The sequence below is a fragment of the Myxine glutinosa genome, chromosome 1, assembly GCF_964187855.1.
Source record: "Myxine glutinosa chromosome 1, kmMyxGlut1.1, whole genome shotgun sequence".
In the NCBI taxonomy this organism is placed as follows: domain Eukaryota; kingdom Metazoa; phylum Chordata; class Myxini; order Myxiniformes; family Myxinidae; genus Myxine; species Myxine glutinosa.
This window is the reverse complement of record NC_136261.1, coordinates 178,662,850-178,689,179: the sequence shown is the minus strand read 5'-3', so window position 1 is coordinate 178,689,179 and position 26,330 is coordinate 178,662,850. Positions and strand designations below refer to the sequence as shown.

The 26,330-nt window shown below is 41.2% G+C and overlaps 1 protein-coding gene across 1 annotated transcript in view; it reads left to right on the top strand.

Moving 5' to 3' along the window:
• Positions 1–10,347: 10,347 nt before the first annotated feature.
• The window catches only part of LOC137431436 (periplakin-like), a 116,473-nt gene continuing 100,490 nt past the window's right edge, over positions 10,348–26,330 (top strand). The window contains exon 1 of the mRNA XM_068122758.2: positions 10,348–10,525. Coding sequence (XP_067978859.2) covers positions 10,521–10,525 — 5 coding nt within the window. The 5' untranslated portion in view covers positions 10,348–10,520. The remainder of the gene's footprint in view (positions 10,526–26,330) is intronic.

Here is a 26,330-nt window from a genome sequence, read left to right as displayed (position 1 = left end):
CAGTCCCAATGGGGGGTTTTAATTTGAAACCCAAAGTTGTGATATAATCAACGTAGGCCTACTTCGAGTTTGATTACTCCACGAGGTGAAAATCACGATGGATATAATCAATAGTGGTAAGGCTGTTTATTCACACAATCGTTTTACATTTACACACATTTACTCACATTTACACACTGTATATGTATATATATACAGTCCACGTGAAAAAGTAAGTACACCCCATGATCTTGGAGGAACCTGTCTTATTTAAACCTCAGACATTTAGTTTGGTTTGCTCTTTGTTGTTGAAGTGTGCAGCGTCACCATGCCTAGATCAAAAGAGCTCTCTGAGGCCTTCAGAAAGAAGGTTATAGATGCCTACGAGTCTGGGAAGGGATTAAAAAAGATCTCCAAACATTTTGAAATCAATCATTCGACTGTACAGAAGATCATCTACAAGTGGAGAAGATTCCAAACAAATGCCAGCTCGTTCAGGCCAGGCCACCCAGCAAGTTCAGCCCGAAAGCAGACCGCAAGATGCTGAAAGAAGTCTCTAAGAACCCCAGAATGTCATCACAGGACCTACAGGTAGCTCTTGCCACTGTTGATGCCAAAGTGCACGAGTCTACCATTAGAAAGAGGCTGCACAAATTTGATCTGCATGGTAGGTGTGCCAGGAGGAAACCTTTGCTGTCCAGAAAGAACATCAGGGCAAGACTAAAGTTTGCCAATGAACACCTAGGCAAAGACCAGCACTTCTGGAACAATGTGCTCTGGACAGATGAGTCAAAGGTAGAGCTATTTGGCCACAGTACCAGAAGACATGTTTGGCGAAAACCAAAGACAGCATTTGATCACAAGAACCTGATACCAACTGTAAAGCATGGTGGTGGAAATATTATGGTTTGGGGCAGCTTTGCTGCATCAGGGCCTGGGCAGCTCACCATCATAGAATCGACTATGAATTCTTCATTGTACCAGAGGGTGCTTGAGGATAATGTGAGGCCATCTGTCGGAAAGTTGAAGCTCAACCAAAGGTGGACCTTGCAACATGACAATGACCCTAAACATACCAGTAAATCCACAAAGGAATGGCTGAAAAGAAAGAAATGGAGGGTTCTGGAATGGCCAAATCAAAGCCCGGATCTAAATCCCATCGAGATGTTGTGGGGGGATTTGAAACGAGCTGTGCATGCAAGAAACCCCTCAAACATCGCACAGCTGAAAGAATTCTGCATGGAGGAGTGGGCAAAAAATTCTCCCAGTCGATGTCAGAGACTGGTAGACAGTTATAAGAAATGCCTACTTGAGGTTGTTTCTGCCAAAGCGGGCAATACCACCTATTAGAGCCAAGGGTGTACTTACTTTTTCCACATGCGAAATTTGCATTTATGTTCATTTAAATCATACAATGGACTTCAAAATGTAAATGTTTCATGATATTTGTTATATTATATCACCTTTATCTATCAATATTGTTGAAATGAAGATCAAATAGCTGTATGTTGAAATATGTTGAAAAAGTCAAAACTTTACATGGGGTGTACTTACTTTTTCATGTGACTATATATATATATATATATATATGGTTGCGGCACCAGGGTTCAGGGTTCCACGAGGGGGTTCCTCAGACCCGCTCTCCAACCTCCGGACCCGAGGACACTGGTGTTATGGATAACTCTGCAGGGTGCGTGGGTTGCTAAGCAACCGTGGCCACCAATTAGAACCACTGAGCCTAGCAGGGCTTTTCCTCCTTGCTTACACATTACCTTACTGTTGGCACGGCAACCCTAATTAGGGGTCACGCCCTCAAGAGCCACCAGTCTAATTATTATGTAAGGCCGAGCAAACAGTGGATGGCGGTTGGCTAATTACGGAGCCAATCACTGGTGCAGAAATTGATTATGGAGCCAATCTGTATCCACTCTGTACACGTGTCAGACCAATGAAAGAAAGAATGAGAGCGTAGCAGATGGAAAATGCACAACTATTATTTATTTACAATTTATTATTTTCCGTCTCTCCCTTAACCTGTAATGGTGCTGTTCCCATTACTCCCTCTACATTACCCCTGGCCTCACCACCCACCATTACACACTGCACGCCACGCACGCACCCCAAGTTCTTGTCACTGCTCGGGTTTGCCAACCGAGTCTCCGCATTCGCCCCCGCAGCCCTCGCCTCTGCCTCCCATTTTGCCGTTTGAGCCTCCCTTTCCGCCTGCATCGCTGCCATGTCCCTTTCGATTTTTGCACTCATCGCTTTTATATGACCGTCCATTTTTGCACTCAAATTGTTGGCCAATCCGCCATTTAGCAGGGGATGAAGGTGGGGGCTATTATTTGTACAAGGCACCTCTCTTGGTTCTTGGTCCTGGATTGTTAATTCACTATCCATATTCACATCGCTAAGGCCCACCAGGATCTGTCCGTGTTGGTCAGCCATTGTTCGCACCAATAAATTAAAATAATTTGCTTATCGGCTCGTAATTGTCAAGGTGTGTGAAGCGCGCCTCGGGTCCAATCCCACTCCCGGACACCAAATATGTTACGGTGTCCGGAGGTTCGAAATCCCTCTCCCGAACCAAACATTGTTACGGCCCAGGGTTCGGGTCTATGAGGGGGTTAGCCTCCATTCCCTCCCGAACTTACCGGACCTGTGGCTGCCGCGTACAAATAACTTTGTAGCCTACTTCAGCAGGTTGCGAACCAGCAACTACGAACGCCAATTGGACCGTTGCGCAATACCTGTGCCACATGACGGTTTCAATCAGGGAACGTACCTTCCCTCTGGCAGTATACCACTTTATACGGCCGAGCGAAAACCATTGGTAACCACCAGAATAATGCTAATTTTGTTATGGCTGATCTTTAATCTGTGTGCGAGCAATGGCGGATCATTGGAGGAAAAGACATTCATGGACAGAAAGAAAAGGAAACGTTTAACGATTTGATTTATTTCCAAATATTTAAAGTGAAGCTATTAAATATGAAAGAAAAAGGGACAAGAAGCAGAAACTGAGCTTATTCTATGCCTTATTACGATTACAACAAATAAACATTGCATGGGCCCAGCACACATTCACGGGGGAGGGGGAGGGCAAAACGAACATTGGAAACCTGTTAGCACAAAGGCCACAATGTTCCAGATTCCTCTCCTCACGATGACCTTGGCCCTGGTGTCGCCACTGAGCAGCACGAGCAGGTAATGGTGATCCAAGCATGAACACGAGCAGGTAAAGGTGATTCCCAGCAAAAACATGAGCAGGTAGTCCCAGCACGAACACAAGCAGGCAAGGTTGATCATCAGCACGGACTTGGGTTGGTTAATGTCGATCATCAGCATGGACTTGGGTAGGTGAATGTGGATCGTCAGCACGGACTTGGGTAGGTGAATGTCGATCATCAGCACGGACTTGGGTAGGTGAAGGTCGGCACATGCAGGTGAACAAAGTCCGACGCAAAGAGGAGTGCCAATAAAACATGTTCAGCCACAAGGTCTAGTATGAAAGGGAGTAATGCAGGCACGTGCTGAGGCCTGCGAGAGGGTCCGACCAAAAGAGGGAATCCAACCAAGTGTGCTTCGAACAAGGTCCAATGTGAAAAGAGCCAGTCACGTGCAGAGATAACAAAGAGAAAGTGTATCAAAACATGTGTGCATCCCACAAAATCCCAGGTGAAGAGAGAAGAGAACAAAACACGTGTGAAGGCCCGCGAGAGGACCCGGTCAAGAGCGGATGGACACGTGCTCTGCCAACTGAGTCCAAAATCCAAGAGAGTGAAAAAACGTGTTGAATCACCTTTTGTCCAACCTCGCTGATGGTGGGGGGGGGGGGGGGGGAGTGGAGGGGGTGTTGGAGGATGTCCAGGCTCCGAATTGGTGGAGCCGTTTACTCCATCCCACAAGCTCCCCGGAAGTTCCTCAGGCCCTGATTGGTGGAGTGTCGCTTCCCCCTGCCCCCACAAGCTCTCTCAAAGGAACTTTTACCTGGTGCTTGGATGGTGTGCCTTTGAGCCTGCATGCACTGCCTGCCAAATATCCCTATGAATGGAGGACCTGTGTTTCCCTCCCCAATGCATAAAGACATACTAACCCGAAATAAGGGGAAGGGGCTAAGATAAAGGTCTGCTATGAAATAACTTTTCTAAGGGACCTGTATGGTGGTTGCCATTACTTTTTAGAAGTTTCCCAAAACCGCAACAATATATACATATATGTTGGAGTACATTACTGCAGTATCATGGAGTACGGGCAGTACTCCATGGGTGCGTTCAGTTACTAAGCAGCAACGTTTTCATAACTACCAATAAATATGCCAAAATACAGTGCTGAAGTACCAAATAGGGAGATCGTAAAATCGTATAATTGTTCGTCCACAGAGTTGTTCATAAATGTCATCCTACCGAGCACAATAATGGCTGAAACAATTACAATGATTCCAACTGAAGGAAGTGACATTGTCTCTTGGGTAACACACCCGTACCATGAAAAAAAACATTTGTTAATCAGATTTAAAAAATAGTACAACTATAATGGAGCTCCATCCGAAGTGTGACTACAATTGGCATGACAACACTTGGCCTGGTTCTGTACCATTGAAGAATATGGCCGCCGTATATTTGTGAAGATGGTGCTGTGTTTCGTTCCACATTGTAATAACCAATCTGAGAGTCATACCTGCAGGTTTTATCATTTTCCGAAGTAAGCAAATGATAAGCAATGATGGATTAAACAAATAGGGTGATTTCTCCGTTTTATTCTTTAAAACTAGTGTGAAAAGTTGATGTCTCAGAAGTTGCATACTCACCCTCTCACCTCTCATTCTGTGTCCTGCTTTAGCCACCCATCTCCATGGCCGAAATCAGATTAGACCAAGGTAATCCCTGCTTTATATAAAATCATATCGTTGATTTTGTAATCATGTGACCCCTTTATAAGGCATCTATTTACACTTTTTCTCGATTGCTAAAGCGCCACCAAAACCAATAAGTCAAAGACACCGAAGCCAATAATTGCACAACTGAAGCAATAGCCTCCTTTGTAAAACCATTCGTGTTTTTATACTTGTTTTCACAAAGATTGCAACACTAAAACACGCTTTTACAAGTGCAAATCAATTCCAATTGTAGCTAATATATAAAGCTCTTTCTAACCACTGACCAACTGACTGATATTAATGTTCGGTACCTTCTGGGTGTCGTAGAAAGCTGAAATTTGGCAAGCGGATAGACATCGAAGCCGGTACACTGGGAAAATCACAGAACCATCGGAAAGGGTCAATAAATGAAAATGTATGTAAAAAAAAACTAAACGCATGTGAAAAAAAAAACTCAATCGGTATCTAGCATGTGAAATTGTAATTTCTATAACTGTAAACTGTGAAATGAATATGACAATAATGTCTGGAAATGAAAAAATGAAAAAGCATCCGTAAATTAAAATTTACATAAATAACCGTAAACACGTCTGTAAGAAAAACCTCAATTGATATCTAGCATTAGAATATTGTAATCTATATAAGTGTAAACTGTGAAATAAACATGACAACTATGTCAGTAAATGAAAAAAAGGAAAAGCGTCCGTAAATGAAAATTTACATAAACAATCGTAAACTCGTACGTGAAAAAAAAAAACCTCAATTGATGTCTTGCATTTCAAAATTGTAATTTCTATAACGCTAAATTGTGAAATAAACATGACAATAATGTCCGTAAATGAAAAAAAGAAAAAGCGACCATAAATGAAAAATTACATAAATAACTGTAAACACGTCCGTAAGAAAAAACCTCAATCGATATCTAGCATTTGAAAATTGCAATTAATACAAGTGTAAAATGTGAAATAAACATGACAATTATGTCAGTAAATGAAAAAAAAGAAAAAGCGACCATAAATGAAAATGTACGTACAAAAATCGTAAACGCGTCCGTAAAAACAAAAAAACCTCAATCGATATTGAGCATTTGAAAATTGTCATTCCTATAACTCTAAAATGTGAAATAAAATCTCAATAAAAATTTACGTTAAAACTGCAAACGCATTCGTAAAATAAATGCATAAATAAAGCTAAATTGCTATCTCGCAGGAGGTCGGTGATGCTTGCCTATTTGATGTGATGCAGGATGGTATTTGATGTGATGCAGGATAAAGCTTCTATTTATTATGTACCGATGTATAAAGCACAGCTAGTTATTGCTTACACAACGTGTAAGCATTCACCACTGCTTTATTTATATACTTCACAAGTGCAAATGCAAATTGCTCAATTTTTCAATCATCTATCAGAACTTAATCATGAATAAAAGAGGCCACAGATGAACTCTCAGTTGTGGGAGAGAAATTGAGCAGGAACGAGAGAAAAAAAAAACCCGGAGCTCGAAGAGGAAGAGGAGGAGGAATATGTGGACATAATCTATCAAATGAGATACGAGTGACCATCGTTGATCGTGTCATCAACCATGGACTGACCTGACCATGTGAGAAGCTGCACAGTGGGTGCAACCATATCTCATCAGATCAACGGTTGCTTCAGTCATTCGTATCTTCAGGAATGAGAATAGGTAAGTGACCTTTACAAAGTGTACACCTCTGTACTGTAAGCGATTGAGAAAAGGTATATTTGTAAGTGTACTTTTGCTTTCATTCGATTGCATATTGTATTTCCATCTCTCAACATTTCATCCATTTTTACCTCACCTGGACTTTAGACTGGCGAGCTAGACGAGCAGTGTCCGTAGGTAAGTCAGTCAGTGAGTGAGTAATGTATAAACACTTCAGTCATTATCACTTGAAACAAACACGTGATTTTGATTTTTAAAAACGTGGCCACAAGCTTCATATATGATTCCTAACGAAGATGTATTAACATCTGCACTCATTAACGGGTTTAAATCAGCAGAAGTGCTAAAAAAAAAATCCTGCTCTAACCTACAGGGAGTGTTACATCAGTAGCGAAATTCTGGACTCTGTGTCCTTCTCTCCTGACAAGGTGGAGAAGTTTTTATCAAACCTCGACTCTGATTCTGCAACTGGACCAGATGGCATCAGCCCTCGGGTCCTAAAATCCTGCTCTGCCGCTCTATCTCACCCTCTCTGTGTTCTTTTCACTCTCTCTTTTGCTCAAGGTCATCTGCCAGCATCTTGGAAATCAGCAAACATTACAGCAAACATTACCGCTTTACACAAAAAAGGTGCAAAAACAGATCCTTGCAACTACAGACCAATCAGCCTGCTCCCAATTTATCAGCAAAGTCATGGAATCCATCATTGCTTCAGATATCAAATCCTTCCTCTTCTCCAATGGCTTGATCTCTGATCATCAATTTGGATTCAGACCAGGTCATTCCACTCTGGACATGTTGCTTCTGCTGTCTCAACAATGGATGGAGGTCCTCAATGCCAAACAGGAAATCAGAGCTGTCTCACTTGACATATCACGTGCCTTCGATACGGTCTGGCACCCAGCTCTGCTCACCAAACTCACCTCCTATGGTATTCAGGGAAATCTCCACTCATGGCTTGCGGATTTCCTCTCTGGTCGTAGGCAACGTGTGGCCCTGAATGGATTGCTCTCATCTTCCCTGCCTGTTCTGGCTGGAGTTCCCCAAGGTAGTGTTCTGGGCCCTGTGCTATTTCTGGTCTTCATCAATGACCTCTCCGACTCTCTGGAAAATCCTCTCTATCTCTTTGCTGATGACTCCACTATCTGCCGCTCCATTCCTCATCCCTCAGATCGGCAGTCTGCAGCCTCCTCACTCTCTGCAGACCTGGACAAAATCACAGTCTGGTCAAACAAGTGGAACACGTGTTTCAATCCTGACAAATCTCACACTCTTACAATGTCTCTCCGAAAGGACCGACTGGACAACCCTCCCATCTACTTTCTCAACAATCCTCTCCAAGAAGTTCTGTCGCTCAAGCTTTTGGGTCTCACTATCTGCCATGATCTTTCTTGGGAAAACCACATTTCCAAGCTGGCCTCCAAAGCCAGTCGCCGACTGGGCATCCTCCGTCGTGCGAAGTCCTTCCTTGGCACACCTGAGCTCCTCACCACATACAAGGCTTTCATCCGCAGCTCAATTGAATACTGTTCACCCCTCTGGGCTGGTGCTCCTGCCTCACACCTTGCTCGGCTTCACGCTGTTGAGGCCAAAGCTTTCAGAATCATTGGAATCTCCTGCGATGTAGTCAACTCCGAGGGCCTTTCACTCACTCACCGCAGGCAGGTTGGTGGTCTTTCTGTCTTCTACCGACTCCTCTCTGGCCTTGCTCCCCCAGCTCTCTCTGTGCTCTGTCCCCCCAATATTCCTTCAGGTCGCACAAGATCTGCCTGCAACCCTCTTATGGTTAAACTGCCAAAGTCTAGGCTCTCTGCTCACCTTCACTCTTTCATTCCCCTTTTCTCCCGCCTCTGGAACAAACTCCCCCACTCCCTTCAATCCCACTCCTCCCTCCAGGTCTTTAAAACAGCTGTTCACCACCATCTCTTATCTTCCCCCATCGAAAACCTTGATCTTTTCTACCCCCGGTAATTCACCCCAGAGTCTTTGCAGTGTTCATATGTTTTATTCCTCTCCCACCTCCCCCCAAGTCCTCCCGATGTCCCTGCTCTCAAATGTTGTGTTTGTGTCCTTCCCCCTCTCTCCCCATCTTGTCTGCCGCTCCCCTTGTTTTTTGTGTTTTGTGTGTCGGTTTGTCTTTTTGTGTGATTAATGTTAGCTCTTTCACGAGCCTCGATCTTGTATACAAAAAAAAAAAATTCATGCCGTCATTCCCTGTGGTCCTATTGTTGTTTATAAAAATTTTTTAGAATTGATAGAAAACCTCCTCCTGGTGGCAGAGACGACTCTTCATAGAACAACAGGTTTCTGCAATTGTGGACATGGTCATTGGTCATTGCAAACAATGTCATATACGTACATCTAAAAGACGTTCAAGCAGGATCACTCAAGACAATGATAGATTTCGAAACATTGTCCATATTACTGTAGTTTAGCGACTATTGTTCGTGTCCTAAAGATAAAGCGATTAAAACAAAACAAGTGTACAGGGTACCATATGAGAGGAACACTGACAGGGTAAAGGAGATCTGGTATCAGCATGTACATTGTACATGCAAGTCATTCACTGCATTCTTTATTGTACTATACCGTAAAATAAACATATTCTATTACATAAATAACCGTAAACACATCTGTAATTGTTTTGTGGTCTGTAAATTTGTCGTCTTTGTAAAATTTGTCGTCAATAAAAGTTTGTCAATGTCAAAAAAATGTCAATAAAATTTGTCGTCTGTAAACCTCAATTATTTTGTGGAAAAGTTCTGAGGAGATTGCGGCTGGCTCAATAGCGCAGTGGGATGTTGATGCGTAATCAATGCAGGTCCGTGGTTCGAGTCCAGCATTGAGTCAGAATTCTTTCACACTTCGCCCCTCGCAGGAATTTCATTCCTGTTTATAAAATTATATATGTATATGTATATATATATATATATTTATTTCATATACAGTATGTATGTATATGTATATATATATACATATTTATGTCATATACAGTGTGTATGTATGTATATATATATGTGTGTATATATACGTATAGGTATATGTTTAAGTATATCTATATATGTATATGCTCCTGTATATATGTATATAGATTTATATCATATATGTATATGTTTAAGTCTGTATATGTTCATGTAGATTTATATCATATATGTATATGTTCATGTATATATCTATATAGATTTATATCATATATGTATATGTTCATGTATGTATGTATATATATATATATATACATTATATATATAATGTATGTTTATGTTCATGTATATATGTATATAGATTTATATCATATATGTTTAAGTCTGTATATGTTTATGTATGTTTGTGCGTTTTTCACCATTAAAGTATCGGGATCATCTTTCAAAAGTTTCCTTGTACGAGCTACATTGTTTTCCACGGACCATGAAGGATTGACTTTAACTAAAGCGCATTCATATATAAGATAAATGAAGATCGACAGAAGGGACGAGGATGGCGGATAAATGGAAAAGAATCAATTGAAGGTTAAGAGGGTTCTGGTTTGCCACTTTATGATCATAATCACCAACACTACATTTACAGCCACATTATACAAGTTGCACTTGTTGAACTTCCATGAGAGAAGTTTATGAAACGTAATCACACTTATTGAAAGCTGCAAGGCTTTCGTCACTGATCACTTGTGTTTCTCGAGTCGTTGATACAAAGGTGTTTCGCCGGTGTCGAGAATCGCAAGTCGAAGCCCTCCCACCTGCGGTGAGGGGATAGGTCGAGTGTCCGTGAACTCGGCGGTATAAAGGCGGCCGTGCCGTTTCCCGTCGCCCATTCGAAGCAGCATCGCGAACTCGTTTCGATCTGCCAAGGCCTCGGCGTGGCTCCGCCCCCTTAGCACTGTCCACGCCCACGCCCGACACACGGGTCCCGCGCCTCGTCTCGGTGCACAACTACCGGAGAAACCCACCTGCGTCCTCATAGCGACACCGCAGCAGGAAAGCAATGGGGTGAGTCCCGGGCCGGTGGCCGACCGTCCGCACTCGATACCTCGAATCGGACACTCGAGGCTCGGACACAGACAGCTGAAAATGAAAAGCCGCGCAATTTAATATATATGGGATTAATATGGCGCGCGTACATGTGATCAGCGCTTCACGGGAACTTTTCATCCTGGCAGTTTATTATACAATATCAAGTTACAGCATTTAAAAAGGTAATACATCCTGAAAAAGTCGTTTTAATCGTAGACACGACTAATTATGAAGGTGTCATAATTATATTAATAAGGGCAGAAATTACCGTGTGCACCAAGACCAAGAAGGATCGTTTTTAGCCCTACTGGATTTTACGGTTGTACTTGTAGTGCCCACGACGTCCTCCCCTTGTCTATCAAAGGGTAGCGCTCGGCACTAACACCTCATTATGCTTGTGCTCCGTTCGCTGCGTGTCCCACCTTTTTGTTTATCCTCCCCGGGCTCTTGGACACACCTGTAGCGTGCTCGCGCTTCTAACGTCATCCTGCCACGCCTCCCGCGGACAGTTTGAGTCGATGCTTTCATTATTCCCTTCATTCGTTCAAAGCCTCGTGTTGGTTTAAAGTGGTTGGCTTGAGATCTCATTGTCCTGAACTCAAGCCCCTGTCCAGCCGTTGAATTAACACCAGGTGGGTTGACTCAGCCTGTCAACCTTCCGAGGTCGGCAAAATCAGTACCTGCTTCCAGGGATGAATGAGCCATTCGAGTATCCTACGTTGGAGTGGTGACCCAGCCAGGATTGTGTACCTGAAAGTCTTATGTATCTGAAGCTGAAAAAAGTGCTCTGCTTCTTCATTCTTTCTGCATTCATTTTCATGTCGTTCTTTATCAACAGCATAAGGGAGGGTGCCATTTTCACAAACCTTTGCATTATTCCATTAATTTTGTTGTCCATGAATCTGGCCTGAATTAGACATTCATCGTAGCGATCGAGGTTGTCCTCGTCCTGTCTCTGGAATGAGAGAAGAATGTATGACATGGATCAAAGGCATCCAAATTGGAAAAGCGTGCGGCTTCTTCCTCTTCTTCTTCTTCTTTAGAAGGATCAAAATAATTGTCCCTCTATTATGGAGCACGGCGTTCATCAAAACAAAATATTAAGCCGATAAATTAATCTGCGTTAATTTTGCCAATATTGTGACTACGGCTTCATGAAGTATTTATAATGAAAAGCACATGTTGCCAGATTTGTGCATTTTTGGATTGCATAAAATATATAAACCACCATATCCCATAAGGACATGCATCTCACTGGCATGATATTTCCATGACACCTCAACCTGCAATATATAGCTTTATATCTTGTAACTATGTCACAACTTTTGGTTTCTTATGTTGGTGTCATCAGTGGAATAATTATGTTGCACTTTGTAGTTCGACACACCAACCACGCTTGAGGCGGTCATGCAAGTAAAACGTTGCGTACCTTGCGTCGCTGAATTAAACGTACTGTTTTGCACGCAGTAAAAATTACAATATTCTTGCTGTTCATACACACAAAGTCTCCCAAACAATTGCCACATCATCTGGGCCGACAACCTCCTCATGACGGTGGATTGAATGATGGGAAACTCGACGATGGTTGGTATTGCGAGGTGGTTCGGTTGGTGGTGTGATTGGTTGTGAGTGGTCCTGTCCTGGGATATGATCCCTATTGCCTCGGTCACAAATGGCCTGCGGCGTGTTGGCGGCGGCCGTAACTCCCCAAAATTGCCATAACCGTGCGGTGGCGCACGGTAGATACGGTAGCCGTGAGGCGATCTCAAGGTTTTTTGCTCGTCGCAGGGGCTTATGATTTTTAAAATTTGACATTAAACTTTTTTTCGGAAATCGCTAGGCCGTAGGCCGCAACCCCACCGCATGTAGTATCGCAAGGTCTTGCGGCCTCCGTGAGATGGCCGTACGATGTTCTAAATATCGTACGGCGGCCGTGCAGTGACTTTAGTGCTGCCGTACGATGGCCTAACGGCAACCGTGACAACCGCAACAACCGTGCGGGCGCCTTGCGAATGCCTTGCGGTCACCGTGAGGGCACCTCGCGGTTCGCCTTCCGGTCTCCTCACGCATTTTGATTTCATGACTTTTACGATTACCGTGCGGACCCCATAACATTTGTGAACACTGCTGCCGCAGCCCGCAAAGCCGTACGATTTGTAAAAATCCCATCTACAAACCGCAGACCGCAGAACCGTGCGGCGGCAGCATCATATGTGACTAAGCCATAATACAGGGCAGAATCAGATTAAATTTTTTAAATTTCTGTTCCGATGCAATGCCAACAATATCTATTCGGCAGAATTTCGCTACAGTCCAATAGGATGGTGTAGAGGTAGCGCACCTACTTGTGAGTTGTCTCGTCTTTGTTCAATTTCAGGTGTGACTATAAACTTCTCATGCAGATTGGTGCATCACAGTGCGCCGTCCCAGACAAATTGGGTGTCCAATCTGCTAAAGGTAGTTGGTGGACGTTATAAGGTCTCAGTATCTTTTGTGCAGAGGTTATTACCAGCACTCTTGCCAGAATACATTCCAAATTCCTCGTCTTCAGTTGAACATCAAACCTGGGCAACCAGTTCCTTAAAAATAGGCCAATAATTCATGCTCTTTGAACCAAGTATCCAAAATCGATGGGAAACGGCTTAAGGAGAATACAGAGTGAAGATGTCACGAAACATTTAACTGAAAATGAATTAAATATATAAATGTATTGAAATAGTAAGTTTCACTTTAACTTGATAAACGTGTGTGTGTGGGTGTGTTTAATGTACAAGGTAGTTAGGTATTAGGAGTACTCTCAGAGATAACACACTCACTTTCAAATACCACGTTATACCAGAACATGATTTGAACCCAATGTCTTTGGGTTGTTTTGCATATATGCATCACATTCCTCAATACATTCTGCTTGCTTATCGGTGGCAGCTTTGAATGCCAGTCCTTCACCACCTGAAATACATTAGACTTCAGAATTTTAGGGCACTCTTGGGATTTCTTCCCTTCTTTTTACGTCCTCCACCGAAGCTCGACGGAGGTTGTTTTTATCCCTGTTTGTCTATCTCTCTGTCTGTGAACAAGATATCTATATAATAATAGCGTTAGGACTCGACTTTGTTGTCCCTTTTACACCACACCCAGTGACCCGATGCCCACGGCACGAATGGATTTACGATCTACGAACCTCGCTCTTTGTTTATCACGTACAGCCATACTCGAAAAATCTGAATTAGCCGACGTTGGGGCCAAAAAGCATCCGATTAACTGCCGATACGACGCCATCTTACGACGCCATCGTATTGGCGTCTGCTGGGCGAAGGCGAAGCAAGCCGTCCGCTGATTGGACAGTCGAAGGCGACAGCAAGCTGTCCACTGAGTGGACAAGCCCAGAGTGGTGCTATGCCGATTCCTATTACGAATCCATTCATTTTTCAAAAGTATATCATAGCGTTGTCATTTAAGTAGATTGCAATAAATACGTTGTTCATATACGCACTCTTCATTCTCATCTTTCTTCCTAACTCTTACTCGGACAAGCAAATCCCCTATGCCATCCATAATGGTACACTCTATCCATACACCACATCCTCCCTTCCGTGGATGTTCCACGGGTTTCGGCTAGTCTCAAATAATTTGTGAATGGATTCGGATGAAACTTGCTGGATCATTTCGTTATGTGACAGGAACAAGCCGATTCGATTTTGGCTCAGGTCCTGATCCAGATCCGGCCTATCAGTAGGATACAAAACGTAAACTGTTCAGCCTGGGGGATGTATGCACTCTACCGAGTGTCGTTCTAGTTTTATTCTGAGATCAGAGTCCAACATTCAAAGCTTTAAGGATGCAATATTGGGCCTTGATTTTATTAACCTGCAATTATGGCAGAGTGCAAGGTGTTCTCATGACCCCACAAATGTGGATGCATTGTCATGATGGACAATGCATGGAGTCTGAAGAGAGAGACAGTATTACAAGTTTAGTACATTGTAGAATTACCTGTAGTTTGATAGAATGGTGCAAAAGAACCAGAGAAGATCCATTCCTTCCAATAATCCTGGATTTCACCTTGAACAGATGTCCTAATTTCAAAAGGGATTCAACTATTCAACCATTTTTTGACAGGAAAGACCAATTGTCTACAGATTAAGGTTGTGTTCTGGTGTTGCAGAGTTGTGATGCCTCCTGAATTCCAGAAACGAATGCTTTCCGACCTGCTTGAATCTCATCCTGGAATTTTATGAATGAAGACAATGGCTTGAGGATACACTGGTCAGGTCAGTACTTCAAGTGAGATTCAGGAATGGTTTGAGGTGCTTCCTACACGAATGACGAACACTGAGAATACATTGGGTCTTGTTTGAGATCTGCACATCATCTGGTCTGCCTCGAGAGATAGTTTCAGAGAGTAGATCCTAGTTTTCCTTGCGAGAGTTCAACGGTCTCTACCTTCTGATCCAGCATTGAATATCACAACTGAACAAACTTGAGGTATAAATCTTTAAAAAATTGATCGGACCCAAACAAAGTTCTCAATCAATATGTGCAACAAAGGTTGGCACATTTATTGTTTGCCTGCAAGAAGACCCCCCAAGAAGACACCTTTCTGTCACTGAGACGATGCCAGCAGAAGCTTCTAGAGTGCATCCACGTACATGTTTATCATTACTGAAACCTGGCATGTCAAGTCAAGTGGAGAGATCAATGAAAACAACAGAGAAATCATGAAGTTATTAAACCAGTTCACACCTTCCATCTGGGGGAGAAAACTATGGTTCAGGATTTCAAACATCCAAAGCGTCGCTGGACTCGTCACCAACTAATGCCTGCAGACGGGACGTCCATTTAACGTCCATCCGAGGCCCGGCACACACATTAATGAATCGCCCAGTCTGTGAAACACCAGGATGACAGTTTATAGCTGGGTTGGGATTCAAACGCAGGCTAGACAGCTTAGGTGAGTGTATGTATGTACCTTTAGGCCATTCTGTCTGCCAAAAATGCTGGTGATGGAATAGTACATTTTTCTCTTGGCAATGCAGAGAAATACTTGGGTGTGTGTTGTGTGACCTTTGGCAGTTGATCACAAAGGCTGCGACTTACATTAAAGCAGAAAAATAATTCGAGTGATTGTTAAGTTAAAATGTGTCAAGGGGTTACCTGCACTCACCTTTTAATTGTCAAGCCTGAGTTCAAATCTAGACCCAGCTATAAACTGCTGTTTTCACTCTGCAGTTTTGCTCGCAGGACAATGCATCATCGAAAGGATGTTAATCCTGAGCACTGGTCTACCAGTACTGGTGGTGTTGGTGGACGTTAAATATCTCGCTGTGTCTTTCGTGAAGAGTAGGTGAGTTATTACAGGTACGCGGTGGCTAAATTCCAAATTCATTCCAGTCAAATGTCAGGCCTGGTCAGTCGGTTCCAGAAAGTCTCAGGCCAGATATATTCTCCCGTCGACCTCAAAATTAAATTGGGAATAATCGGGGATGTGACAGAATAAGTTTAATTTATATCTTAATTGCTGCTCGAGAGATTTTTTCTTTCTTTTTTTTTATTTTTATTTTTTGTATATAAGATTGTGGCTCGTGTAAGACCTAACATTAATGACAAAAAAAACAAACGGACACATAAGATGAAATAAAGGGAGCAGGAGACAAGATGGGGAGAGAGGGGGAAGCACACAAGTACAACATTTGAGAGCAGGGACATCGGGAGATCTGTGAGAGAGAGAGAGGGCTTTGTCCAAAAACAGTTTTGGTAGTTTAATTTATGGCTTTAATTATGTTTGGCGACAGTCTTGATCAGTGATCACCTAATGCCATGCATATGCAAACTTAAATATGATGAATATTCAACCAGACTTTGTGATGTAATGATAAGTATATTCCCTGAGTGTGAGGTTGATGGTTTGAACCCCGGCTGAGATTTTTTTGGGCCTAATGGCATCCTCCTGTTTTGAAGTTCCTTGTCAGGGAACTTTTTTATTTTTTAATTAAGTCATTACATTAAAGGTGAATGACTAAAAGTCAATGACACCCTGACATTAAAAGTCCATGACTAACAACCAAACCTAAGTTAATTTTATACATTGTACTTTTGCATCTATTGAACTTTTGCACTGAACAATCAATCATATTTTGTTGTAGCACTGCAGTTGGTCATGTGCGGTGAGTTCTGGGTTTTCTCGATTGTCTAAACTTCTGCATTGTAATTTGGTGATTGCACATTCAAATCCTGATCCTACTCAGCAATTGTAAACCATACAGTTTGTTCTGTACCTCAAAACGAATTTGGCAACACATAACTTGTTGAAAAGGATGGATGAGGGGTAATAGGCCATTGACTTATTGATCATATTACTTTTGAGAATGATTTCCATCAGAACAAATCCTAAGTTTTATTTCGGTTTTCATGGAGCAGGTAATGCAGTGCTGGACTTTCACTTGCTGTATTTTGTCACATATCGCTTCATAATCATGTTTTCAAACAATCGTGAATGACCTAACTATGAATCAGTTCGTAACTTTTTAACATTTCAGACTGAACTGTAGAAATATGATCAGTTTCACAGAAATTTACAAATTGTAATTTAAGATTATTTGTAGATGTAAAGAAATGTAACTGTTATCATTTCTCAGCCATCTTGTCAGTTTGACTTAGCCTGACCCTGTGAAAGTGTGGAAACCAAGCATACAGTTGAGCCTGATTGGTAATTTAATGGGGCTGATAGGATGGCCGAGGCGGTACGCACCCTCGCCCCTAAGCTGTCTAGCTGGGGTTGGAATACCGACCCAGTTATAAGCTGTCATCCTGGTGTTTCACAGACAGGATGATTTATAAATTGTGTGTGGCGTCCTTTGGATGGACGTTTATTGGACAATCCTGTCTGCCAGCATCCCTTGAAAAACGTTAAAGATCCTTCGTGAAGAGTAGGCGAGCTATCGCCAGCACCATGAACCAATTAAAATTTCCTGCCCGACAGTCACGTGAAAAAGTAAGTACACCCCATGTAAAGTTTTGACTTTTTCAACATATTTCAACATACAGCTATTTGATCTTCATTTCAACAATATTGATAGATAAAGGTGATATAATATAACAAATATCATGAAACATTTACATTTTGTAGTCCATTGTATAATTTAAATAAACATAAATGCAAATTTCGCATGTGGAAAAAGTAAGTACACCCCTACATTTATCACTACTTCAAATACCTAAAATTAGAATCAGGTGCACCAGCTCATGTGCAAATGATTAGAACATCATAAGAGAGGATCTTGGAGGAACCTGTCTTATTTCAACCTCAGACATTTAGTTTGGTTTGCTCTTTGTTGTTGAAGTGTGTGGTGTCACCATGTCTATATCAAAAGAGCTCTCTGAGGCCTTCAGAAAGAAGGTTATAGATGCCTACGAGTCTGGGAAGGGATTCAAAAAGATCTCCAAACAATTTGAAATCAATCATTCGACTGTCCGGAAGATCATCTACAAGTGGAGAAGATTCCAAACAACTGCCAACTTCTTCAGGCCCGGCCGCCCCAGCAAGTTCAGCACAAGAGCAGACCGCAAGATGCTGAAAAGTCTCTAAGAACCCCAGAATGTCATCACGGGACCTACAGGCAGCTCTTGCCACTGTTGATGTCAAAGTGCATGTGTCTACCATTAGAAAGAGGCTGCACAAATTTGATCTACATGGGAGGTGTGCCAGGAGGAAACCTTTGCTGCCCAGAAGGAACATCAGGGCAAGACTAAAGTTTGCCAATGAACACCTAGGCAAAGACCAGCACTTCTGGAGCAATGTGCTCTGGACAGATGAGTCAAAGGTAGAGCTATTTGGCCACAGTACCAGAAGACATGTTTGGCGAAAACCAAAGAAAGCATTGACCACAAGAACCTGATACCAACTGTAAAGCATGGTGGGGGAAATATTATGGTTTGGGGCAGATTTGCTGCATCAGGGCCTGGGCAGCTCACCATCATATAATCCACGATTAATTATTCATTGTACCAGAGGTGCTTGAGGATAATGTGAGGCCATCTTTCGGAAAGTTGAAGCTCAACCGAAGGTGGACCTTGCAACATGACAATGACCCTTAACATGCCAGTAAATCCACCAAGGAATGGCTGAAAAGAAAGAAATGGAGGGTTCTGGAATGACCAAGTCAAAGCCCGGATCTAAATCCCATCGAGATGTTGTGGGGGGATTTGAAACGAGCTGTGCATGCAAGAAACCCCTCAAACATCGCACAGCTGAAAGAATTCTGCATGGAGGAGTGGGCAAAAATTTCTCCCAGTCAATGTCAGAGACTGGTAGACAGTTATAAGAAATGCCTACTTGAGGTTGTTTCTGCCAAAGCGGGCAATACCACCTCTTAGAGCCAAGGGTGTACTTACTTTTTCCACATGCGAAATTTGCATTTATGTTTATTTAAATTATACAATGGACTACAAAATGTAAATGTTTCATGATATTTGTTATATTATATCACCTTTATCTATCAATATTCTTGAAATGAAGATCAAATAGCTGTATGTTGAAATATGTTGAAAAACTCAAAACTTTACATGGGGTGTTCTTACTTTTTCACGTGACTGAAACTAGCAGAGGGCATTGCATCAGTGGCACACCTGCACCCTCAGCCAATGATGCTACCCCACAGCCTTGTGCTGTATACAATCGAAGAAAAATGTAGTGATGTGAGATCTCCATATAAAACTGGGTGTTGTTATTGTTGTAGGTGGATAGGATACATCAATTGGTAGTAAGCTTGCTGCTGAGTTTTGTCCTAAATTTGTTCCCCTGTGAAGTCAACTCCAAATCAAATAATAAATTGCCAACCTGATTCAGCGCATGCAAAGTGTGCTGCATCTCAAAGTATAATTTCCGATAGATGGAGATATTAAGCCAGCTGTCCTTTCTGGTTTATGCTGTAGCCATTAAATGTCACAGCGACAGATTCAAAACAAAATTTGTGACAAGCTATGCGTTCAAGGGACTTGACCTTTCAAACATTTTGAAAAATTACATTGCAATAAATGGCACCTGATACAATCTGGACTGTCCGAGTAACCTTCATGAACGTCTCTGAATTAATGCAAAATTTCCAAATGGAATGAGACAGACAGCAAAGTCAGACACCCCAGACATCGGTTTTTTGAGAAGCACACAGAGAAACCTCACATTTGGCCCCCATGGGCCAAATGCACACTTTTGGATCTTTGTGCAATTACGACACAAATAATAATTTACAAAAGAGTTACACTCTCCCATCTAGATAATGCACATAGCATTCACTCGGTTTAAAATTATCAAATGAGCAAGAAAATCTAGCGTAACATCCACATTTTACTTGTATGCAGGGTGATGAATGGGGGAGTGGGAGGAGCAGACCATTCTTCCCCTCCCCCCACTTTTTTGAGGAGGGCAGATAGCATATCGAATTGTCGATTTCCCTCCTCTCCCCCCGCTTTTTGGGGTGAAGAATAAAAAATGTGTATACTCATTAAGGATTACAATGCAGCTTTCTTTGCAACTGACTTGATACATTTGAGGAAAAGTTTGAATGAGCAATGAATTACTTGGTGAGTGCAATATTAACGTATTCTGTGCTTTTTGGGAGCATTTTTACATCGATATTAATAGATTCTGTGCTTTTTGGGAACATTGTTTCCATCAATATTAATTGATTCGATGCATTTTGGGAACAAATTGAATTTTACATTTTCAGACATTATTATCATTGTCTATCATTTTGCTTTTGGACGACAAAATATCCGGAGGACTTCCGATGTTTAATTTGCTTTTTCCATCTTGGAAAAATGTTCGCAACTTGGAGTGTTGCTTTTGACCTACATTTGCTGTTCGCCCCACTTGCTTACTCAATTGGATTTTTAGATCATTTGACTGTTGTCCCTATTCCTTTCTTGCCTACTTCGATTTTTTTTCTTTGCTCCAATTCCTTTATTTTTGGGACTGTATGGCACACAACTGTACGGTTGACCCCTCTCCCTTCTCCCAATCACCCTAAAATAACTTTCCCAGAAAAGGTAGCACAAGCATCCATAAAGTGCACAGAACCATTAAATTTTCCGAGGCCTGCCTAATGGCTCCACTCCGAACCCAATGCCTTATTGGCTTTGCGCTCTGCACTAGCTCACACGACCCCTCTCCAATTTACCCCCAAACCTTTTCATTCCGATTGCCGTCCTTGTATGCAGGGGACCTAAATCAATAATCCTGCCATAATGTATGTAATAAATAGATGGCACTAATTCCTTTACACATTTGTTGAAAATAATTAAGGATATCAGTAATTAATTTTTTACATTTGTCTGCGTTTTATTTATTTATTTATTTTCCATATGTTTAATTAATTTAAACATACCTTCGGAAACAAACAATTGGTCAAGCAGAGTTGTCTTCGTGAATTTGTCACATACAATTATGTTTGGCTGGGTTTATGTTTGGTTTATTTTTTTATTTTGTTTATTTTTTGGTTTGTCATTTATTTTTGGTTTTGTTTAGCTGGGTGGCTGTTTGATTTACTTATCACCACTTTAGTGAGTACCTTTGCTACGAAGGCGGAGGGAGGTTATGTATTCACCCGATTGTTTGTCTGTTTATTTGTGAGCAAGATATCTGAAAAAGTTGTCGACGTATTCGGAAGAAACTTTGTGGAAAGGTTGGGCATGTGACAAGGAAGAATTGATTAGATTTTGGTGAAGATCCAAATCCGGATCCTGGAATTTGTAAAGTGATTTTCACCTCCGCCACCAAAGGTGGATGGAGGTTATGTTTTCACCTGTCTGCCTGTCTGTTTGTCTGTTTGCTTCTGTGTTTGTCTGTGCACAAGATATCTCAAAAAGTTGTGGATGGATTCTGATGAAATTTGGCAGATCGGTAGTGTACGTGACAATGACGACATTATTAGATTTTGATGAAGATTCGGATTCGGATCTGGCTGGTAGATTTTTTAGAATGTGATTCTTCACCATTTGGTGATGGGGCCAAACCCGACTTATTGCAGGATATCTCAGAGTTATTGGCAGATTTAGATGAAACTTGGTGAGGAGGTTGTGTGTGTGTGACGAGGAAGAATAGGTTCAATTTTGGTGGAGATCTGCATATGTATTCGGATACGACAATTATTTAATTTTTTAGTGATTCCTCACCATTGAGAGATCGGGCGAAAAGCTATATACGACACGATATTTTAAAAAGTTATGGACGAGTTATGAATAAACTTGGTGGACAAGTTGGTTATGTGACAAGAACAAGCCGATTAGATTTTGGTCCAGGTCCAGATGCACATCCGGCCTATCAGTGGGATACAAAACATAAACTGTTCAGCCTGGCAGAGATGGGTGCTTTACCGAGTGCCGTTCTAGTATATTTATGTGTTGGTTTGGGGAATGGGGGTTTGCAACTCCTGAAAATTTCCTACCTGAAGTTGAAATGGAACATGCAAGTTAATTATAAAGGGATTTTAAGTTGGATAAAGTTAATGGTAATAATAGGTTCACTACATCGAACGTGACCAAGCTGAAAGAAGAGGTTGTTATGCTTTAGTGATGGCACATGAGTGATGGGTCAAAAGGTCTCTTCCTGTGTCTAAATTTATTTTAAATCCGTTCTTTTTTTTCTTTGTCCACACAAGTCAGTACTGTACTCATCAAAGAGCTGAAAACTCAGACAGTTTGTAATACTTGCCTGTTATTACCAAAACAAGGACCCATCCATGAGTCACTTACCCATTGAATTGAGCCTTATTTAAAATTCACATCCATGAGTAAAATATTGAAAGGATTTGATTTATCGAAACCTAAAATGTAGTTAAGGTTTGTGACACTTTGTTTTGTAATCCACTTTCATATTATAATTATGTATAGTCTTTCACACTGTTGAAAAATACATCATAAAAAATCTATATGGCTCACCCACAGGTATAACTGTAAATGTTGTATTTTACTTTAATAGTGTATGTGTACAAAAATATTCTTATGAGATCTGATGAGATTTTCATGATATTTCTATCAGATCTCAAGAGAATCATCAGATATTTTTTCAACTGTTGTATACCAGTGGTAACACAAGAAGTCTCTCGTCATCAAACAGTACCTTCTACTACACATTCTTATCTCACCATTCCGTCACGACATTGTTTGTGGTTATTTGGCTATAAAAAGAGGTTGGCATAGAATAGGATGATCATAACATAGTAGGTCCATTCTTTATGTCGTAATTCATAACATTTAAAAATGCAGCCATGAGGGGGCTGCGTTGAATTGGATTTACAAAATTATGTAACTCACCTGCAATTATCAGAGCAATTCATCATATATATATATATATTGTATATATATATATATACACAGTGGCCTACAAAAGTATGGCAAAACATAAACAGTACCGTACAAAAGTATTATAGAAAAGCATGGGAGTTATTTTTTTTAAATCTTAGCTACTTCAGGTAATTGATTCGTTGAGAGCTGATTGCTTATTCTCCCCAATGACAGGTGAGAGACATAATTGGGTCTTGTTGTGTGTGTGTGTGTGTGTGTGTGTGTGTGTGTGTGTGTGTGTGTGTGTGTGTGTGTGTGACTGGCTCTGGCAAAAGCAGACACTTGGGGGCATTTCACTTAGTGAGAAAAAGCCGAAGAGAGTCAAAATACGACCACAGGGACCAAATTGAGATTTTTATATGGATAAAAAGAGTAACTTCTCTAGATTATTATGCACCAAAACATTTTTCCAAGAAACAACAGAAAAGTTGTGAAATTCGAAAAATAATCTAAAATGTCATTCTCAAAATGTGCTCAAAAAGACACGAAGATCGCGAAATTTCAATGTTTTACTATGAGCCATACATCATAATTCGAAGGAGATCCCCAACATACATGTTTAGTATGAATGAAAACCTCTACGTGTGCACATTCTTTGTGCGTGTGAACTGTATTGTGAACTCTGAACCTAATTATCGCCATTGTTTAAATGAAAATATAATTGTCATTAAAATACCATAGCTTTGTTAATTTTCATCCAATTGACATAATGTATTTATCAAATGAAAGGGAAAAGCATGGGGAATCAGATGATATCAAAATCTCAATTTTTTTTAAAAATTTTTTTGCCCCCCAAGTGTTTGTTTTTGCCAGAGCCAGAGTATATATATATATATATATATATATATATATATATATATATATATATATATATATATATATATATATATATATATATATATAATATTGTATGAAGTATGGCTACTCCACAAATTTTGGAGCAAACAGGATAGAATAGAATATCAGTTGACATTTCACCTGTGAGCCATGGGCCAGCATGATGGAATAGAATCATACCATGTTTTGTATTTATTAATTGCTTATCCATCAATTTTGTGATCGAATCGGCTGCTAAATTTGGACTTTTCTCATGATGTTAGTAGTTACATCACGCACGCAAAGTGAAAAGCGTTTTTAAGCAATTGGATCCTGTCCGTCTGACTATAAATGTCAGATTATTTATGATTGAGGAACAACTTGATTTCAATTGAATGTTATATTTTTGAACTTGAATCGGAAGATATTTCGGAAAACAAACCTGCCGTTTTGCAGTGCTTAGTCTCTGAATTTGTCCTGATCGCACCTGCACAGAGAGCAGCGAGATAATATTCCTATTCTGCCTGCCTGGCAGTCCAACGAAATTGAAAAATCATCCCAAACAGGGAACATACTGTTTTAAGGATGTTAGGAAGGACACAAACAACAGGCACAAATAACTAATGTAACGTGGTAGATAGGGTGGTGTAATAGACACTGCGTCATGGCAGTAAAACGGCGGTAGATTCTGGAATTAATTTATTTACACGACTTTAACAATCTTTATTTTATTAAAATTGAAGTATATACTTGAAGATTGTGTAAGGTAACGTGTTCTATGAACTCTAGTTATTTATATGTTTAAAGTCGATCAAAGCAATCTGAGACTTACTCGAGTTTGTGTTTTTCGCTTCTAGAATCTCAAAGTTGAGTCCCATTCACTCTGTATCAAATCATTGAGTTATTGTTCAAGAAAAAAAAGATTAACAAATTATGCCGAGCTTGACTACAGGCCTGAATTGGAGGCGAACAACTCAGCTGAACAATGACCAAAGGTTCTCAAGTGGCGATATGCAGAAGACATTTCAATGTGAGAAAAAAGATGTACAGTATTTGTACTCCGAGCATTGTGTAATGTTAGCCATATTCCAAGTGGAATTTTTATTGTTTTCATGTGCATTACAAGCATAGGTGGCATTGTAATAATGCTGTCGGTTAATTACAATTCATCTTAAACTTATGTTGTAAGATTGGTAAATACGGTACTCAGTATTATAATCATGGCTGCCACCCTTGTGGGTTTTGCTCATCGCGAGTCATATTATTAATGTGTTTGTATGAATCAAAGGTGTGAATTGAAATGTGTAAACATTCGACAAGGTGCATGTGTGTGCATGTATGTTTAGCTTCTAGTAACAAGAAATAGGTTAATATAGGAATAGGTCACGATTTCCTGCGCATGCGCAAGATTGGAGGTCACCTCTCTTCAAAGCTGTCCATGCGCGCACGCTTTCGAAGTTAAGTAATTTTTCACAATTGTGTTTTTGTCGAAACTGTATCTTTCTTTCGGTGTGTGTACCTATTGGCGTGTCTTTAATAGGATTCTCGGTGTTGGTTTTTCATACCTGTGTACAGAATCGTCGGTTAGTTCGTGTCGCGTATTCTGAGGCCTAGTGTAGTAGGCTGCCGTGTCCGACCTTGGCTTGAGGCTTTGTTTTTGTCTCAGCGGTTCTTCGATTGCGCTGCAATTACTTTCGGTCTCTGTTTTTCCCGGTCTTTTCACCCTATACTTCCTTGTTTTAAAATCTCAACTCAACAAAAAAAAACAAAAAAAAATTCCTTCTCTGTTCTTATCCGTTTGTTCGTTCTTATTTGTTCGTTCGTTCTTTGACCACGTTGTTCGTGATCATGTGATCACGTTGTTAAAAAATGTTTAAGCTGTCCCCTGAAGAACTGTATTCTGTCGTATACTATAACACCTTTTTCTTCTTCTTCTATAAAAGGATGCTTTCGACTTGCTCACCAAATCTATTCATTCCCAAAAAAATTTCAGTGCCTCTTTACAGTGCCTCTTTCATACATTACCTAAACTCTCCAGCACTCCACCCATCCTTCAGCGTCCTCAAATGTATTTTTGACTCGAAGGTCTCAAGAAACTCATTTTGCAATAAATGTTCGTTTCCTATTAATCGTACACTTTTCAAAATCCAATCTCACCCCTCCCCTCCAAATCTTCCCCATCACCCCTTCCCTCCAAAACTTCCCCATCACCCCTTCCCTCCAAAACTTCCCCATCACCCCTTCCCTCCAAAACTTCCCCATCACCACTTCCCTCCAAAACTTCCCCATCACCCCTCCCCTTCAAAACTTCCCCATCACCCCTCCCCTCCAAATCTACCCCCTTGCCCCTCCTCTCCAAATCTTCCCCATCACCCATCTCTTTCAAATATTCCCCCTTGCCCCTCCCCTCCAAATCTTCCCCATCACCCATCCCTTTTAAATCTTCCCCCTTGCCCCTCCCCTCCAAATCTTCCCCATCACCCCTTCCCTCCAAAACGTACCCATCACCCCTCCCCTCCAAAACTTCCCCATCACCCCTCCCCTCTAAATCTACCCCATTGCCCCTCCCCTCCAAATCATCCCCATCACCCATCTCTTTCAAATCTTCCCCCTTGCCCCTCCCCTC